This window comes from Heptranchias perlo, chromosome 3 (genome assembly GCF_035084215.1).
Source record: "Heptranchias perlo isolate sHepPer1 chromosome 3, sHepPer1.hap1, whole genome shotgun sequence".
Lineage (NCBI taxonomy): Eukaryota > Metazoa > Chordata > Chondrichthyes > Hexanchiformes > Hexanchidae > Heptranchias > Heptranchias perlo.
In genome coordinates, this window is record NC_090327.1 from 99,913,178 (window position 1) to 99,932,645 (window position 19,468).

Here is a 19,468-nt window from a genome sequence, read left to right on the forward strand (position 1 = left end):
CCGTCTCTGTCTGTAAGGGGCCCACATTTACCTTCGCCAGTCTTTTCCTTTTTACATACCTATAGAAGCTTTTACAGTCCATTTTTATAGTTTCTTGCTAGTTTACTCTCATTCTATTTTCCCTTTCTTTATCAATTTCTTGGTCCTCCTTTGCTGAATTCTAAAATGCTTCCAATCCTCAGGGTTACTGCTTTTTCTGGCAAGTTTAGGTGCCTCTTCCTTTGATTTCATACTAACTTTAATTTCTCTTGTTAGCCACGGTTGGACCACTTTTCCAGTTGGATTTTTGTGCCTTAAAGGAATATATATTTGTTGCAAATTATGTATTAATTCTTTAAATGCTAGCCATTGCCTGTCTACCATCATACCTCTTAATGTAGTTCCCCAATCAACCACAGCCAACTTGCGCCTCATACCTTCGTAGTTTCCTTTGTTTAGATTTAAGACTCTAATTTCGGATTGAACTACATCACTTTCAAACTTAATGAAGAATTCATCATATTATGGTCACTCTTCCCTAAGGCCTCCTTTACAACAAGATTATTAATTAACCCTTTCTCATTGCACACACTAGATCTAAAATAGCCTGTTCCTTAGTTGGTTCGTCATCATACTGATCTAGAAAACCATCTTGTATACATTCCAGGAATTCATCCTCCACAGTATTAGTGCGAATTTGGTTTGCCCAATCTATGTGTAGATTAAAGTCCGCCATGATTACTGTATTACCCTTGTTGCATGCACCAGCTTGAAGCAAAACCAAAAGTTCAGGACCTTTTCAATTACCACCGAATGTCATATCCGGCAAGGAGAGAATTGACAAAATAATTAGTTTGGCTGGAGGTAGTGCATGGCCTGCCAAGAGTACAGAGGGGGGGAAAAAAAAGACATTTCATCACCTCCTCTACTGTTCTGACAAAAGTCACTTTGTCTAGTTCTAGTTCATACTGGATTTTGCTCTTGTATGTGAATTTGGTTCTAATTCACTTATTGTTCTGACCACTCTACTCCTTATGTAGTTGTTGCACAGAAATTTGTTGAACATGATAGTTTACTTTCAGTATAGAAATCTTGTTTAACAGCCTCCTACATTGTTATGTTTTTCATATTATTTTGCAGTTTAAAAAAAATACTATTATACCTGTATATTTTAATGGAGGTCTTTGCAGTGTTCCTTTTGCTTTAGTAGAACAAAATGTTTTGAAATACAAAAGCCATGCGAGGAGCTGTGGTTCCAGGTGGGGTTCAATGGATCCCAGAAAAGTAGTTGGGTTGTTAACTCAGCTATATGAAAAAGTCTGTTGCAGATATGAGATAATTTTGTGTAATTAATAGCTATTGCCCACATAAATCTCAAACCTTGTTCCACTGAACTAACTTAGCTGCCATGTTTTATCGAATTAATACAGGCTTGACTGAACTGTGGCCCCCTGAGCCTTAGCAACTCTATTCTATTTGAATGTGTTATTTGCTGGCTTGTCTTGTTTGAATTTTATGGGCCTCAGGTTTCAAAAGAGCTATCTTCAGTGTCTGATTTAGGATTTGCAAACTAATGATGGATCCGCACTAAGTATCCACAATTCAAGATATGCAAATTAATGGGGAAATTGATTTAAATTGAAGCCCACCGATGATCCATAGTACACACCTGCAGGGGCAGGGGACTCCGAAAATCGGGAAAATCCCAAGTGGGTGAGGAAGCCGGCCCTAACCTGCTGATTTCCGGGTTTCCCACAGACGCGCCTGTGTGCACGTGCGCTTCCCAAATGCTGAAGTACCACCGGCTTAGTTAAAGAACCAAATGTACCTCAGTGAGGTACTTAAGGTACTTTATTTCCGATACAGTAGATAGTTAAAATGATTTTAAACTTACCTGGGTGGCTTTCCCATGGCTCCTGATTCATGCCTGGTTGCGTGAAGGGCTGGATCAGGCAAAAATAAATTAAATAAAAACCATTGCACAATGTTTTTTAAAAAAAACAAAACAAAATAAAGCTACCTTTCCACCCTGCTCTGATGGTCCCCCTCCGCGCCCAATGTCCCCCTGCTCTGATGTCCCCCTCAGTGCCCAATGTCTCACTCTTCCTTCCTTCCCCCCCCCCCCCCCCCCCAACTGATGTCTCCCTCTTCCTCCTGCCCCCCGCGCTGCTGCTCCCGTTGGCAGTCAGCCTGTCAATCAGGTTGGCTGCCAGGGGTGAAACCCGGAAACACTTCAATCACCATCAATTACATCGCGATCGCATTGAAAATGTAAGTTTTTTTTTTAATTCAAGGTTTGCCACATGCGCCTTCACACCCGCACCCCACCCCCCCCCCCCCCCACACCCTGCTGCCAACCCACCACCATTTCAAAATCGACATGGACATGTTGGGCCGAAGGGCCTGTTTCCATGTTGTAAACTTCTATGATTCTAAGCCCTAAAAGCTTAGAGTCTCCTGATTTAATGGAAGGGGCTGCACTTGCTTCTGAAATCATTTTGTGAACAGACCTGATGATGCAAGATTGCATTGATTGTCCCACTGCTCCAGGTGTGAGGAAAGCAGTCAAATTGAATTAATGTGCTACAGAAATATTTTCTTTTGAACAAAGCAAAGACTTTCCACATGTTTAAGACACCACAAGCTGGTGCCTCTTCTCTGTTCCACTTCATTCTTTTGCAGGATTGTCACGCTAGGATCTTAAATTTAAACGAAGCCAATTACATAGGTTTGAGGGGTGAGTTGGCTAAGGTAGATTGGGATAATAGATTAAAAGGTATGATGGTAGATAAGCAATGGTGAACATTTCAAGAAATAATCCATAATTCTTAACGAATATACATTCACTTGAGGAATAAAAACTCCACGGGAAAAGTGATGCAACAGTGGCTAACTAAAGAGGTTAAGGATAATATTCGATTAAAAGAAGAGGTTTACAATCTTACCAAAAAGAGTAGAAAGTCTGAAGATTGGGAGAATTTTAGAAATCGGCAAAGGATGACCAAGAAATTGATAGAGGGAGAAAATTGAATGAGACTAAACTAGCAAGAAATATAAGAACAGATTGTAAGAGCTTTTACAAGTATGTAAAAAGGAAGAGCTTAGCAAAATTAAACATGGGTCTCTGAGAGGCAGAGACAGGAGCAATATAATGGGGAATAAGGAAATGGCAACGCCTTTAAGCAAATATTTATTATCTGTCTTCACACTAGAAGACACACAAAAAAATACCAGAAACAGTGGGGAACCAAGAGTCTAATGAGAGTGAGGAACTTCAAGTAATTGAGATCAGTAAAGAAAAAGTACTGGAGAAATTAATGGGACTTAGAGCTGACAAATCCCCAGGACCTGATGGCCTTCATCCTAGGATTTTAAAAGAGGTGGCTGTTGAGATGGGGTATGCATTGGTTTTGCTCTTCCAGAATTCCCTAGATTCTCGAGCAGTCCCCGTGGATTATACAGTATCAAATGTAACCCTGCTATTTAAGAAAGGAGGGAGAGAGAAAACAGGGAACTATAGGCTAGTTAGCCTGACATCCGGAGTAGGGAATTGCTAGAATCTATTACTAAGGACTTAGTAACAGGACACTTAGAAAATCATTATATGATTAGGCAGTCAACATGGTTTTATGAAAGGAAAATCGTGTTTGACAAATCTATCAGTTTTTTTAGGATGCAAGTAGCAGGGTAGATAAGTGGATGTAGCATATTTGGATTTTCAAAAGGCATTCGATAAGGTGTTGCACAAGATTAAGGCTCATGGGCTTGGGGTAATATATTAGTGTGGATTGAGGATTGGTTAACAGACAGAAAACAGAGTAGGAATACATATCATTTTCAGGTTGGCAGGTTGTAACTGGTGGGGTGCTGCAAGGATCAGTGCTTGGGCCTCAGCTGTTTACAATATATATCAATGACTTAGTTGAGGGGACAGAGTAAAATGCATCCAAGTTTGGTTCTGCCTTCATAAAAGAGGACACAAATAACCTGCCAGAAATGTTTGGGAACCAAGGGTCTAATGAGAGGGAGGAACTGGAGGAAACCAGTATTCGTAAAAAAAAATAGTGCTAGGGAAATTAATGGCGCTCAAGGCTGACAAATCCCTCGGGCCTGATAATCTACATCCTAGAGTACTAAAGGAAGTGGCCCTGGAAAAGTGGATGCATTGGTGATCATCTTCCAAAATTCTATTGACTCTGGAACAGTTCCTACAGATTTGAGGGTGGCAAATGTAACCCCACTATTTAAAAAAGGAGGGAGAGAAAAAACAGGGAATTACAGACCAGTTAGCCTAACATCAGTAGTGGGGAAAATGCTAGAGTCTATTATCACATCTTTTATAACAGAACACTTGGAAGGCATTAACGGGATTGGACAAAGTCAGCATGGATTTATGAAAGGGAAATCATGCTTAACAAATCTGCTGGAGTTTTTTGAGGATGTAACTAGTAGAATAGATAGGGGAGAACCAGTGGATGTGGTGTATTTGGATTTTCAGAAGGCTTTTGATCAGGTCCCACACAAGAGGTTCGTGTGCAAAATTAAAGCACTTAGGATTGGGGGGATTATACTGGCATGGATTGAGAATTGGTTGACAGACAGGAAACAGAGAGTAGGAATAAACGGGTCATTTTCTGGGAGGCAGGCAATGACTAGTGGGGTACATCAGGGATCAGTGCTTGGGCCCCAGCTATTCACAATATATATCAATGATTTGGATGAGGGAACTAAATGTAACATTTCCCAGTTTGCAGACGACACAAAGCTGGGGTGGAATGTGAGCTGTGAGGAGGATGCAAAGAGGCTCCAATGTGATTTAGACAAGTTGGGTGAGTGGGCAAGAACATGGCAGATGCAGTATAAAGTGGATAAATGTGAGGTTATCCACTTTGGTTGTAAAAACAGAAAGGCGCTGAAAGCGAGCATTCAGGTGCAGCAAGCAGTTAGGAAGGCAAATGGTATGTTGGCCTTCATTGCAAGAGGATTTGAGTACAGGAGCAGGGATGTCTTACTGCAGTTATACAGGGCCTTGGTGAGACCACATCTGGAGTATTGTGTGCAGTTTTGGTCTCCTTATCTGAGGAAGGATGTCCTTGCAATGGAGGGAGCGCAACGAAGGTTTACCAGACTGATTGATGGGATGGCAGGACTGACGTATGAGGAGAGATTGGGTCGACTAGGCCTATATTCACTAGAGTTTAGAAGACTGAGAGGTGATCTCATCGAAACATATAAAATTCTAACAGGACTAGACAGACTAGATGCAGGGAGGATGTTCCCGATGGCTGGGGAGTCCAGAACCAGGGGTCACAGTCTCGGGATACAGGGTATGCCATTTAGAACAGAGATGAGGAGAAATTTCTTCGCTGAGAGGGTGATGAACCTGTGGAATTCTCTACTACAGAAGGCAGTGGAGGCCAAGTCATTAGATATATTACTTAATGCTAAAGGGATCAAGGGATATGGGGAAAAAGCAGGAACAGGGGACTGAGTTAGAGGATCAGCCATTATCATTTTGAATGGTGGAGGAGGCCCGAAGGGCCGAATGGCGTACTCTTGCTCGTATTTTCTATATTTCTATGATCTTATTGAATGGCGGAGCAGGCTCGAGGGACCGTATGGCCTACTTCTTCTATTTCTCATGTTCTTAAGCAGAGAGCAATTGCTTCTCTAAAGATTGGGAAAATTAGACATTGATAGATGCTACTTTTGAGTGTGTCTTAGCAGCTGATACAAGGTTAGTATAAGCAAAGGCTTGATAGGAGGTTCAATATTTACACTGAGGACTGACGTGTGGTATATATAACTACTTAACTGCTTGCCTTCCAACCAACCACTTATAAATAGTTAGAAGCCTGATGTTGCCTTTTATTAATAATATCAGATCTGTGGAAATATGGTTATCTTGGTAGCAAGCACATCATTTTCAATATTTTGCCAATTAAATAAGTTGATGTGCAAATCAGTTACTGTTTTTTTGGGTAAGGTGAACATTTCCTCATCAAATATTTGCGTGTATGTGTCACTCTTAATTATACCTGCTGCTGACCTAGTTATCTCCATTGTGTCAGACGACCTTTACTATTCTGTCCAAAGCTGCATATGATAGGATTCCAGTGTCTGACCTATTGCCGAGAATTTCCTCTGGGGTTCTCCCACTTAGCCATCGTAACTTTGGAAGTTCTGCAGAAACCCTGAAATAATGACATAAAAACCATTTATGTTGTTTTCCTGGGATTTCTGCATCACATCTGCTGAGTGGGAGAACCCCCGAAGAAATTCACCCCCTATGTTTTTTGGTAATGTTTTAAGTCGGTGGGTGTGTTCTAAGAGGATAGAATATTTGATATTTTTTTCTTAAGACATGCAAAAGAATTGAAAGAATAGAGCAGATAAGGTCCTACAAGTGTGTGCCATTTTTCAAATGTCCATGTATATATCAGTTTTGATAGAGTAAGCTACATTTTCCAATATTGACTTTAAAATCTTGTCATATTGTGGTCAAACTCCTGCTGTGTTTACGGCTGAAGAAAGAAATAAAACTCACAATTAAATCATATCTGCATGATATCCCAAAGCACTTCACAACCAGTTGATTATTTTTGAAGAGCAGTTGCCGTTTTGTGGGCAAATACAACAGACAATTTACAGATCAACAAGTCCCACAAAGAGCAAATGAATGTAAGACAGTGTACTGGAAGAAGAAGGAATTTAGGCCACGACACCAGGAGGACTCCCTGCTCTTCTTTGATTTATGTTGTGGGATTTTTTACATTCACCCAACAGGCAAATGGGACTTCGGTTTAATATCTCACCAGAAAGACAACACCTCTGAGCACTCTCTCGTTACTGCAGTGAAGTGTCGGCCAAAATTGTGTGCTCAGGTTCGGGAGTGGGGCTTGAATGCGTGTCCTTCTAATTCAGGCAGGAGGCCTAACTGAGCCAAGCTGACACACAACCTACTTGGGGTACATTGAAATAAGTCTTGACGTCAGTGGGAAGAAATCTGTTAAAATGGATTTGACGAATGGTGTCCACTAGTAAATTCAACTTGGTGAAAAGCAGCTAACAATTTGTTCAGAAAGGTTGTAGGTAAGTGGTTCATTGTGCCTTGAGAGGAGCTGCATAACTCACTGGCTGTAGCTGCTCATGTAATTAAAATAAAAGGTCCATTGTCATGCTTTACTGTTCTTTCTGTGCAAGTAACTAGTTTCCCTTGAGTTTGTGTTTTTATTTTGAAAGTGATATGATATCATTCTTTCTAAATGGAAGCATTCTCCATTTGTTTATCCTATACATACACACCTGAAGGATAGGCTCATCGTACAACCATGGAAACAGCTTGTGTTTCTAAAAGCAGTGCTTTTCCCATCAGCAGCAGTGTTAACTGTTGCTCTCCGAATAGGAGGAAATGTTTGAGTGCAGTTAATTAAACTACCTTCTTTATGTTCTTGGGGAGCTCCATCAACCAAGAGGCACCAAACCAAACGGCTGAGTATGTTCTGCTGTCCCATGAAGTGCTTTTGCCCTTAGCTAGTGCCGTCATTTGTTCCGGTACTTAAATTAAAATAAAACGTATAAATTAAAAAAAAAAACACCTTGCATGACCATTGTAGAATATTGCATAAATGTTGGCTGTTAAAACTCTTCCTCTGACCTCTGGTACAAAACCTGCTTCTGTTGTGGGTTTTGTTGACGTAGAATTTGTTTTACTGAAGGAGTCTGGATTTTGGGTGCAAATGGTCTAATTTCTCCTCTGAATGTAATGAAATCGCAAGAAATGTTATCTGCAATGTCTAATCATGAGGTTGGCAAGGCAACAACTTATCAGGCCACATCTTGAGTGTTGCATTCATTTCTGTTCACTGAGCCATTCAAGCACTAGAGGTGATGCAGAGAAGGTATAGGAGGCTGATCCCTGGTGTTGGTACTGAATTATGAAGATAGGTGAGATCTTCGAGAGGTGAGCAAGATCGGACCTCGCAGAGATATAGGCCTCTGTTTTAACTCCCCCCGCCCCCCCCCCACCCACCGACAGGCAGGAGAAGGGGGGGGGGGGGGGGTGTTAAAATATTGGGATCGAGCAACCTGATCCCATGCCTGCCCGGATTAAAATTTTACAAACGCATATCGGGCCATCGACTAGGCTGCTGCAAAGGCAATTGGGGGCCTAATTAACACTTAAGTCGTGGCCCGATGACCCCATTGGCGCCGCGACTTAAAGTTATCAGTAAGTCTAAGGCGAGGCCTGCGTTGTGGAATTCCCAGCAGCCGATCAGAGGCAGGAGGTGCTTTTGTCCTGAGCTTGTGGGTTTATGTGTTCTGGTACAAATTAAAAAAAAATCTTGCATGACAACTGTAGAATTCTGCCAAAATGTTGGTTGTTTGAACTCTTCCCCTGACCCCAGCACAAAATCATTTCCTTTGTGTTCCTTGTGAGCTATGAGGAGCAGGAGTGCTCCCCACAGGCCTCACAAGGAAGCCTTCGGTCTCCCTCAGGCCCTGATATCCTGGCTTCTCTCCCGTGGCTCTCCGATCACTGCCCCGATGTCCTGGCATTAAGATTGGCAGGATCTCCACGTCCGTGGCTTTGTCCGGTTCCTCCCATGCTATCGAGCTCCTGATATAGTTTGATGCTATGACTGAAGACACTTTTTTTTGTGGAAGCATGAGCTGGATGCACTGTGTGGCCCACCTCATCTGCACCTATCTTGTGATCTTCAAGATTACAAAAAGAACTGGCTTTAAATATCCACAGAACCCATGGCTGTGGGCAACCCCTGATATAGTTAGGAAGGCAGCCTGCTAATAAATACTGGTCTATCACAAAATTCTTATGTTGTCCACTCTGCAAATAGAAAGTGGGAGTCTTCTACAAGAGTGGAGACTGTAGCAACGGTGACACCGGGCCCCTTCTTATCATGGGCTATAATAGGCTTATACAGGTTGCAGTCAGCTTTTGAAGCATACAACAATAACTTGCATTTATATAGCACCTTTAACATCGGAAAATGTCGCAAGGTGCTTCCCAGGTGCGTAATCAGACAAAAATTGTCACTGAGCCGAAGAAGGAGATATTAGCTGGGGTGACTAAAAGCTTGCTCAAAGAGAGAGGTTTTAAGGCAAACCTTAAAGGAAGCGAGAAAGGTGGAGAGGTTTAGGGAGGGAACTCGAGATTAGGGCCTAGATGGTTGAAGGTACGACTGCCAATGGTGGGGTGAAGGGAGTGGGGGATGCATAAGAGGTCAGTTGGAGGGTTGTAGGGCTGTAGGCGGTTACATAGATAGGGAGGGGTGAGGCCTTGGAGAGGTTTGAATGTAAGGATGAGAATTTTGAATTTGAGGCATTGGTGGACTGGGAGCCAATGTAGAAAAACAGCACACTGCGATGGGTGAGCGGGACTTGTTGCGGGTTAGGATACAGGCCGCAGAGTTTTGGTTGATCACGTAGTGAATACCTCTAATCTAGAGTTAATGGTTTTCACTTGTTGACTATTGGGTCACAGGCAGTTCAAATATTCTACATTATGCCTCCTCTAGATAACCCAATTCTGAATAAATTGGTAAGTTTTATTTAAGTTTGATGTCAGATAATTCAAGATAAGTGCCAATGATGGGCGTTTTACTAAAATCATTTCATCTCCATACCCAACACAGGGCTTTATCAGGAGAAAAAGTTTGAATATATTGATGCAACTTTATATTTTTTGGTTTATTTCCTCGTTACCCCCACCCATCATTTGACAAGAGCGTGGTCAGATGCTAATTCATGCAGTTAAATATTAGTGAGTGTATCCAGTGTGAAACATGTCAAGTAATGGGGCAACTTTACTGTTAATGCAGTCACATATAAAAATGTCTACTAAGTGGTAGTGCAGACAATGGAAGTTTTCAATTTTTAGAGTTGCTAGTTCAAAAAACCTGACAAATTGAGACTTACTGTTTTTTTTTCCTTTTTATAGCTTTGTTTAACTTTCACCTGGAAAGATGCATTTGATAAAGGATCTCTGTTTGGAGGATCTGTTAAGCTTGGTAAGTACTTGTTTTTATCATGGTATTGCCCAGGGAGAAAAAAAAATTATATCTTTTTTTTCCCCCCACTTAACTTTTTCTTTCTCTCTCTTCCTGTTCTGTCCCTTTCCTTCTCTCTTCCCTACCTCTTCCTTCCTTCGCTCGCTTGCTGCCCGCCCGCCCGCCCGGCGTCTTTTCCTGTGTACCTTCCCATCTCCTCCTGCTCTTGTCTGGCGGTAGACTTGAGCTTCAAAGCTCTAATAACCACAGAAACTATCCCCTCTCTGTCCCTTTTTAGTTTTTTTTCCATCTTGCTTCTGTGGAGAAGCACTTGACCTCCACCTGATGCGTCTCTATAATTAAAATGTGTGCAAGAGATTCTTGTATGACAGTTAGGCAGTACATTTTGAATATTTTGGAGACTGAGCATTAAATGGCTCATACAAGCTTACTACATTTTCTATAGTTGTCTGATTCTATTTTCCAAGGAAATTAATTTCAAATGGCACAATTTCATATTAAACTCTGTGAAATCCATCAGCCATCTCAAGTTGCTACTCATGTTCCACTGTGAATCCAGTCTTTGTTGTAGCTTCAATTCATTTTTTTTATAACTAGCAAGATTTTAGTGTTGTCACTAGGTTTCTATAATGTATTTGATACCAATAAGCTATAATAGCGGTGGCCAACCTTTTGAATGTCAAGAGCCAGAAAAACACATTCTGTCCTCCGAGCGTGTCACAAATTTGTGTTTGAAGGATTGATTTCTTTAATGGACAGGTGTGCTGCTAGATTACTGTATTCCACAACGCATTTCAAATAATGGTGCATGGATATATAGTCCAGGCTTTGCATCTGCTGAACAGAATAAGTGTGAACTTTGACTTAGGCAACTCAACAATTTTGTTCACTTAATTTCCAAGTGCAGCAACTTGTATACCAAAACATCCTCAGGCTTTTCATGGTTTTAGAGGATAGAGAGGGGAGAGATGAACATACTACCGAGTATGGTCAAGAAACCTAGTAATGTGGTCCAAGAGGAGATTTAGGAAGAGAATTCCAGAGTGCAGGGGCATGATGGCTGATGGCTCTGCCGCAGCAAGGGGTGGGTGGGAGGGGTGGTTCGGGAGGGGGGTGGATGCACTGCAAGCCAAAGTTGGAAGATGTGATCTGCACTGTAGGGCTAGAGGAGGTTGCAGAGGTGATGGTGGAAGAGAAGAGGCAAGACTGGATTTTCAAATCAATGTACTCGGGGGGGCGGGGAGTCAGTGAGGATGATGGATGGGTGGGACTTAATATGGGATGCTAAAGAGGTGGAAATCGATGATCGATGACGGACTGAATCTTTGGTTTGAAACTCTGCTTGTAGTCAAAGAAAACACCAAGGTACTGTACACAAACTACAACATAGTGAGTCACTTAACAGCACCAATTGTGCACAATTTTAAACTCCTCCATAATAACATTCAAAATTTTGAAAACAAACTAAACATTCAAAAATGTAATTACGTAAATGTCAAGGCACTATTAACCTGTCCACAGCCTATGAGATTGGCCTCTGGAATGAAATAGTGATTAAACTAATCCAAAATGATCAATCTTAATTTTTTGTTACATTGAAAACAACCCACATTTATTTTTGAGTGCTTATGAAGGAGCAAAGCTTCTCATCAGGAGAGGACAGAAGCAACTTTGTGTCAGATATCCTGTACTTGGTGTCCAGCACGTCTTTGTGACCGGCAATGGAGATAGCACACAGTGCAGGAAACTTTGTTCATGTGTTCACTGAATGATTGGCGAATGCAGTTGGCTGTCGTGTAGCTAGGATACAGTGTGGAGAAATTACTTATTCACTGAATTTGACGGCAACCAATCATGCTCGTGTGTCCCAAGGCAATGAAATGTCATGGGTATATGTCCGCATAAGGCTAATTGCTCTTGCGTTTCCACGGCAATGATTAGCAACTATTGAATTAATCCCTTACTTGCTGGTCTATATTTAGAAAGATGTTGAAGTCAGTGGAAATGAAAACCGGGCAGGGTGTAAAACAGGCAGCCGATTCGCTATCGACCATTTTTCACCTGGTGATTAAAGTTAAACTGACCTCTGATATGTTTATGTATATTCCTCATTCCTACTGTTATGCTTTACTGAAATCCTTGTGACACTTGGTCACATCCCTGTTACTGAATCTTAATACAGTGTTTCTCAAATGCACCTCTTCAGTTAAGTACAAAAAAGATTTGACTGTTGTTACACAAGCCAGCTTCTTGTAAAATTTCTTAGCAGCTCCACAATACCCAAAACTGAGTGGTTGTAGTTTAGAGGTTTTTAGCTTCTGTGTTTTTATAATTTCTTGCGTTTGATTACAGCCCTTGCGAGTTTGGGATATGAGAAGAGCTGTGTACTGTTCAATATTGGAGCTCTAGCCAGCCAAATTGCAGCAGAGCAGAATCTGGAGAATGATGAAGGGTTGAAAGCAGCAGCTAAGTATTACCAGGTAAGCAACCTGTTTGTCAAATTTTTAAATTTTTTTTGATTGTAGCCTCATTCTTTACTGCCACCAAGCCCCATCCTGCATTTCTCCCTGAGATATCCTTCCTCCTTTTCCCCCTCAGGCTCTGCACTGAGCAACCCCTCATCTTTGGTGATTTCAATCTGAACTGCTTACTCACCTCCACCCTTTTACTCTCACCCATCTTGGTTGATCTTCTTGGTGTAGTCCCCATCTCCACTCCAACTTAGAATCATTGAATCTTACAGCATAAAAGTAGGCCATTTGGCCCGTCTTGCCTGTGCTGGCCCTTTAATAGAGTTTTCCGATTAGTCCCATGCTCCTGCAGTTTTCTCCCCATCAAGTATTTATCCAATTCCCTTTGAAAAGTTACTATTGAATGTTCTTCTGCTACCCTTTCAGGCAGAGCATTCCAGAGCATGACAACTTGCTGCATTAAAAAAAAAAGTTCTCCTCATCTCACCTCCTGGCTCTTTTGCCAATTACGTTAAATCTGTCCTCTAAACCTAATATTGTGATCGCTGTCTCCCAAATGCTCTCCCACTGAAACATGCTTCACTTGCCCTTCTTCATTTACCCAGAACTAGATCCAACACTGCTTCCTTTCTCGTGGGGCTGGAAACAGACTGATCAAGAAAGTTCTTTTTGTACACATTTCAGGAATTCCTCCCCCACTTTGCCCTTTATGCTGTTATTTTCCTAGTCTATATTAGGATAATTTAAGTCTCCTATTATCCCTATCCTTTTCTTGCACCTTTCTGAAATTTGATCCTCTATCTCCTTCCCATTATTTGTTGGCCTATAGTATACACCTAGCAGCATAATGGCTTCTCTATTAATTCTTTTTTTACTATTCGTTCATGGGATGTGGGCGTCGCTGGCGGGGCCAGCATTTGTTGCCTATCCCTAATTGCCCTTGAGAAGGTGGTGGTGAGCCGCCTTCTTGAATCACTGCAGTCCGTATGGTGAAGGTTCTCCCACAGTGCTGTTAGGAAGGGAGTTCCAGGATTTTGACCCAGCGACGATGAAGGAACGGCGATATATTTCTAAGTCGGGATGGTGTGTGACTTGGAGGGGAACGTGCAGGTGGTGTTCCCATGTGCCTGCTGCTGTTGTCCTTCTAGGTGGTAGAGATGGTGAAGGGAGTGAATGTTTCGGGTGTTGGATGGGGTGCCAATCAAGCGGGCTGCTTTGTCCTGGATGGTGTCGAGCTTCTTGTGTTGTTCGGGCTGCACTCATCCAGGCAAGTGGAGAGTATTCCATCACACTCCTGACTTGTGCCTTGTGGATGGTGGAAAGGCTTTGGGGAGTCAGGAGGTGAGTCACTCGCCGCAGAATACCCAGCCTCTGACCTGCTCTTGTAGCCACAGTATTTATATGGCTGGTCCAGTTAAGTTTCTGGTCAATGGTGACCCCCAGGATGTTGATAGGGTTTCTAATTCTAACCAATTAGATTTTGTCATTGAACCTCCAAGCTGTAACAATATCTTTGATCAGTGCTACCATCCCCTCCCCCTTCTCTATTTTTCCTGAATGCATTGTAGCCAGGAACATTAAGTTCCCATTCCTCCCCTTGTTTGAGCCAGGTCTCCGTTATTGCCACAATATCATAATCCCATGTGGCAATATGTACCTGCAGCTCACCAACCTTATTTGTCATGCTCCGTGCATTTACGCACATGCACTCCAAATCCACCTTAGTCTGCTTTGTATTTCTCCCCCTGTATGCTCCCTTCTATTTCTGAACTCTTTATTCTAATGCTGTTTGTCTCTAAGACCTCTGCACCTTATTTCTCCTCTCTGATGCTTCTTCCTGGTTCCCTTCCCCCTGCCAAATTAGTTTAAACTTGAGCATATCTGACACACAGTTGGTTTATCCATCCGTCACCAGATCTGGCTGGACCACATCAAGCACAATCAGCCGCGTTCTCCTCTGCCAAAACCGCCCATGACTCCAAGATCATCTTGGAGAGCGAAGATAACCCTTTTGCTTTTTTCCAGTACCAAATGTCTCCTTAAGCCCCTGCCCACTCCACCCTCACCTCCCACAAGTGCGAGGAGCTCATGGACTTCTTTGTCTTCTACAATTGAGACCATCTGTTCAGTTGCCTCTTCTGCTTCTCCTTCTCATTGCTGCCCTAGTCCTGATCCCATGTCTTTCTCTAATTTCTCTCCTATTGCTCCTCATGCCCCCTTTGAGCTCATGTCCTTATAACCCACCTCCAGCTCCCTTAACCCCATTGGCACTAAATTGCTGACAACCCATCTTCCTTTCTTGGCCTTTATGATGACAAACATTGTAAATGGTTCCCCCTCCTCAGGTACTACCCTCCTCCTTTTCAAAATTGCCATCATCACCCCCTCCTCAAAAAACCGACCCATGACTCCTCTGTCCTTGTATACTACCACCCTGTCCGCACCCTCCCTTTCTTTGCCAGAGTTCTTGACCATATTGTTTCCTCTCAATCCATACCTATCTTTCCCAAATGTCATCCTCTGTGACTGGTTCATTTCCCCTCCTTGATCTCTCCATTGACATGGTTGACCACACCATCTTCCTCCAGCACCATAACTGTTGTTCAGCTCAGTGGGACTGCCCTTGCTTGGTTCTGCTCATGAGTATCAAATCATAGCTGGAGCATCTCCAACAATGGCTTTGCTTCCTCCTTCTGCACCATTACCTCTAGAGTTTCCCAAGGATCTATTGTTGGCCCTCTCCTCTTCCTCATCTACATGTTATCCCTTGGTGACATCATGCAAAGATGTGGGGTGAGCTTCCACATATATGCAGACAATACCCAGCTCTATCTTCTCTACCACCTCTCTCAACTCTTATACTACCTCTGTGCTGTCAGATTTCTTGACGATTCACCTGACGAAGGGGATAATCTCTGAAAGCTTGTGATTTTAAAATAAAATTGTTGGACTATAACCTGGTGTTGTAAGATTCCTTAGATTTCTTGTGTGGCATTCAGTCTTGGACGAGCTACAATTTTCTGCATTTTAAACATTTTAAAAACTGGAACAGTTAGCTTCGGTCCCCACCACAAATTCTAGTACCCATGCCATCGATTCCATTCTCCCCCCAGCTACCATCTCGGGTTGAACCAGACTGCATGCAACTTCAGTATCCTATTCGACCATGAGCTTCCAACTCCATATTCCCTCCATCACAAAGACTGCCTACTTCCACCTCTAACATCGCCTGCCTCTGCCCACCTGCTGCTGAAGCCCCCATCCATGTATTTGTCACTTCCAGACTCAACTATTCCAATGGTGCTTTGGCCAGCCTCCCGACTTCGAGGCTCTGTAAACTTCAGATCATCCAGAACTTTGCCCATATCCTATCTTGTAGCAGGTCCCGGACACCCATCATTTCTGTCCTCGCTGAGCTATGTTGGCTCCTGGTCCCCCAGCTCTGTCCTTTTTGTGCATCTCTCTCTCTCTTGCCCCTCCATTGGCGGGCGTGCTTTCAGCTGCTTGGACCCACGCTCTGCATTTCCTTCCCCAAGCTCCATCTCCTCTACACTCCTTAAAACCCTTGACCAAGCTTTAGGTCATCCCACCTAATGTCTTCATCTTGGCTCAGCATCCAATTTTGTCTGATTACACCTCTATGAATTGCCTTGAGACATTTTTCGATGTTAAAGGTGCTATATAAATGCAAGTTTTTGTTGTTGTAGCTCGATCTTCCTCCTGTGGTTTCTGATAAATTATTTTTTAGGCTTGCTCACATGAGGCATTCTACCATGAGGAGTCATGAGGTGTTAGCCTTGGCTCAGTGGCAGCATTCTCACCCCCGACTCAGACACTTCAGTGCAGTACTAAGCGAGCCTAGTACTGTCGGAGGTGCTGTCTTTTGCATGAGACGTTAAACGGAAGCCCCTATCTACCCACGGGTGGATGTAGAAGACCCCGTGGCACTATTTGAAGAATAGCAGAGGTGTTCTCCGCTATGTCCTGACCAATATTTATCCCTCAACCGTCATCACTAAAACAGATTATCTGGTCATTATCTCATTGCTGTTTGTGGAACCTTGCTGTATGCAATTTGGCTGTCATGTTTCCTTACATTACAACAGTGATTATACTTCAAAAGTACTTCATTCAAAGCGCTTTGGGACATTGAGGTTGTGAAAGGTGCTATAGAAATTGTCTGTCTTGCGTTCTGCCTGTCTGCGTCTGTCTTGCGTTCTGCCTACTCTGGTTTAGCAATGAAAAAATGTCCTCTCAGTAATTGTGCTGAAGTTTGTATCCCTCTGTTGGGGGTTTAGATTGGCAAGATGTCTGTAAGACTCTTTTTTAAAAAAAAATCTGAAACCAAAGTGTTGATGTCGATTTTACTTGCATATCAAGAAAAATTAAATCTTAAATCTTTCAGAACAGAACTGTAGTATTACTTTCCTGCACAAATTCAAGATGACAGTTATAGCAGAAATATTTGCAGCCAGTAGCTGCTTGGATCTGAAGTACTCTAAGCAGAAATCACCTTCAAAGATGGGGAGTCCTATTTTCCACACATGGATACTCACAATGACCAGGACATCTCAAAAGTTTGTCCTCAACTGGAGTTTGTATTCATGGCAGTAATTATTGGACTATATCACTCTCTAATTCATAATTTTTATTACAAAAAAAATCCTTTTTAACCTCCTTTCCATATGTTTTTGCTGGGATTTTTAACATCTCTTTGAGCACTTCATTCAGTTTGTCTACAAATAATATAGTGTCGTCTCACAGGGAGGTGAAAGTATTGTCTTAGGATAGTGTCCCTTTTAAATTTTGCACCATGTGCAGCTCTTTTGATTTCCGATCTTCCCTTAGTTTGTCCGATTGGACCTCCTCTGAACCAAGCCATTTTTATTCCCCACCACGGTTGTAGCAGTTCTTCACCATTGTCCATATATAGGAACAGCCTTTGGATGGCGAAGAAGGCAGAGGGCGAGAGCTAGGTGGCATTACTCTACATGTTTGAAAGCAGTGAGTACTTTACACGATATCACAAAGAAGTAGCATGTAAATAATGAAGGGGAGGGAACAGAGGACTGAGTGCATTAGAAGTGACTCTGCAGGCAGTGAAAGAGAAGCCATTGGAGGACATGTAATGTCCAAGTTGCAACAGGAAGGGGCATTAAGTTGATTGTAGAGGAAAGTAATCAAGTTGTTTTGCATGACCATTGAAATGACTTTTATTGCCACCTTTGGCTCAGCTATTCACATTGTCTGAAGCAGTTATCTACAGTTACTAAATGTTTTATTATTTCACTATTCCAGGATCATCCTGGAATGCAAAGATAACGCTCGGCTTCTTTTCTCTACTACCAATCATCTCTTAAATCCAACTCCCCTGACCCTTCCACCCTCACCTTTGACATGTTCACCACACCATTCCCTATGCCTCTTCATCATTGTGCAGCTGAGTTGGACTCCCCTCGTTTTGTTCCACTCTTGCCTATCCAGTTGTAATGATGTGGAGATGCCGGTGATGGACTGGGGTTAACAATTGTAAACAATTTTACAACACCAAGTTATAGTCCAACGATTTTATTTTTAATCCCACAAGCTTTCGGGGGCTTTCCCCTTCCTCAGGCGGTGTGGAAATGACAATTTCGAATCCTTCGCATTTTAAGATCACATAACAATGCCTGGTGATTACTGCCCGTTGCCAAGGCAATCACAGTGAGCAGACAGAAAGGTGTCATCGAAAAGGCCACTGAATATACAACCCCCCAAAAAAAGAGAGAGAGAGAGAGAGAGAGAGAAGGAAGACAGTCAATGACCCGTTATATTAAAAACAGATAACATTTGTTCGCTGGTGGGGTTACGTGTAGCATGACATGAACCCAAGATCCCGGTTGAGGCCGTCCTCATGGGTGCGGAACTTGGCTATCAATTTCTGCTCGACGATTTTGCGTTGTCGTGTGTCTCGAAGGCCGCCTTGGAGTATGTTTACCCGAAGGTCGGTGGCTGAATGTCCATGACTGCTGAAGTGTTCCCCGACAGGGAGAGAACCCTCCCGTTTGGCGATTGTTGCGCGGTGTCCGTTCATCCGTTGTCGCAGCGTCTGCATGGTCTCGCCAATGTACCATGCTCTGGGGCATCCTTTCCTGCAACGTATGAGGTAGACAACGTTGGCCGAGTCACAGGAGTATGAACCGTGCACCTGGTGGGTGGTGTCCTCTCGTGTGATGGTGGTATCTGTGTCGATGATCTGGCATGTCTTGCAGAGGTTACCGTGGCAGGGTTGTGTGGTGTGGTGGACGCTGTTCTCCTGAAGGCTGGGTAATTTGCTGCGAACGATGGTTTGTTTGAGGTTGGGTGGCTGTTTAAAGGCGAGTAGTGGAGGTGTGGGGATGGCCATAGCGAGGTGTTCGTCATCATTGATGACATGTTGAAGGCTGCGGAGAACATGGCGTAGTTTCTCCGCTCCGGGGAAGTACTGGACGACGAAGGGTACTCTGTTGGTTGCATCCTGTGTTAGTCTTCTGAGGAGGTCTACGCGATTTTTCGCTGTGGCCCGTCGGAACTGTCGATCGATGAGTCGAGCGTCATATCCCGTTCTTACTAGGGCGTCTTTCAGCGTCTGTAGGTGTCCATCGCGTTCCTCCTCGTCTGAGCAGACCCTGTGTATTCGCAGGGCCTGTCCATAGGGGATGGCCTCTTTGACGTGGTTAGGGTGGAAGCTGGAAAAGTGGAGCATCGTGAGGTTGTCCGTGGGCTTGCGGTAGAGTGAGGTGCTGAGGTGCCCGTCTTTGATGGAGATTCGTGTGTCCAAGAAAGAAACCGATTCTGAGGAGTAGTCCATGGTGAGCTTGATGGTGGGATGGAACTTGTTGATGTTATCGTGTAGTCTCTTTAGTGATTCCTCACCGTGGGTCCATAGAAAGAAAATGTCGTCGATGTATCTGGTGTATAGTGTTGGTTGGAGGTCCTGTGCAGTGAAGAAGTCGTGCTCGAACTTGT

The 19,468-nt window shown here is 43.1% G+C and overlaps 1 protein-coding gene across 4 annotated transcripts in view; it reads left to right on the plus strand.

Annotated features, from left to right (window-relative positions):
- pdcd6ip (programmed cell death 6 interacting protein) overlaps positions 1 to 19,468 on the plus strand; it is a 106,964-nt gene that overhangs the window by 17,073 nt on the left and 70,423 nt on the right. For all 4 annotated transcript variants that reach the window (XM_067981158.1, XM_067981163.1, XM_067981170.1 and 1 more), the window contains exons 3-4: positions 9,941 to 10,010; positions 12,363 to 12,490. In XM_067981158.1, the coding sequence (XP_067837259.1) occupies positions 9,941 to 10,010; positions 12,363 to 12,490 (198 nt within the window). The remainder of the gene's footprint in view (positions 1 to 9,940; positions 10,011 to 12,362; positions 12,491 to 19,468) is intronic.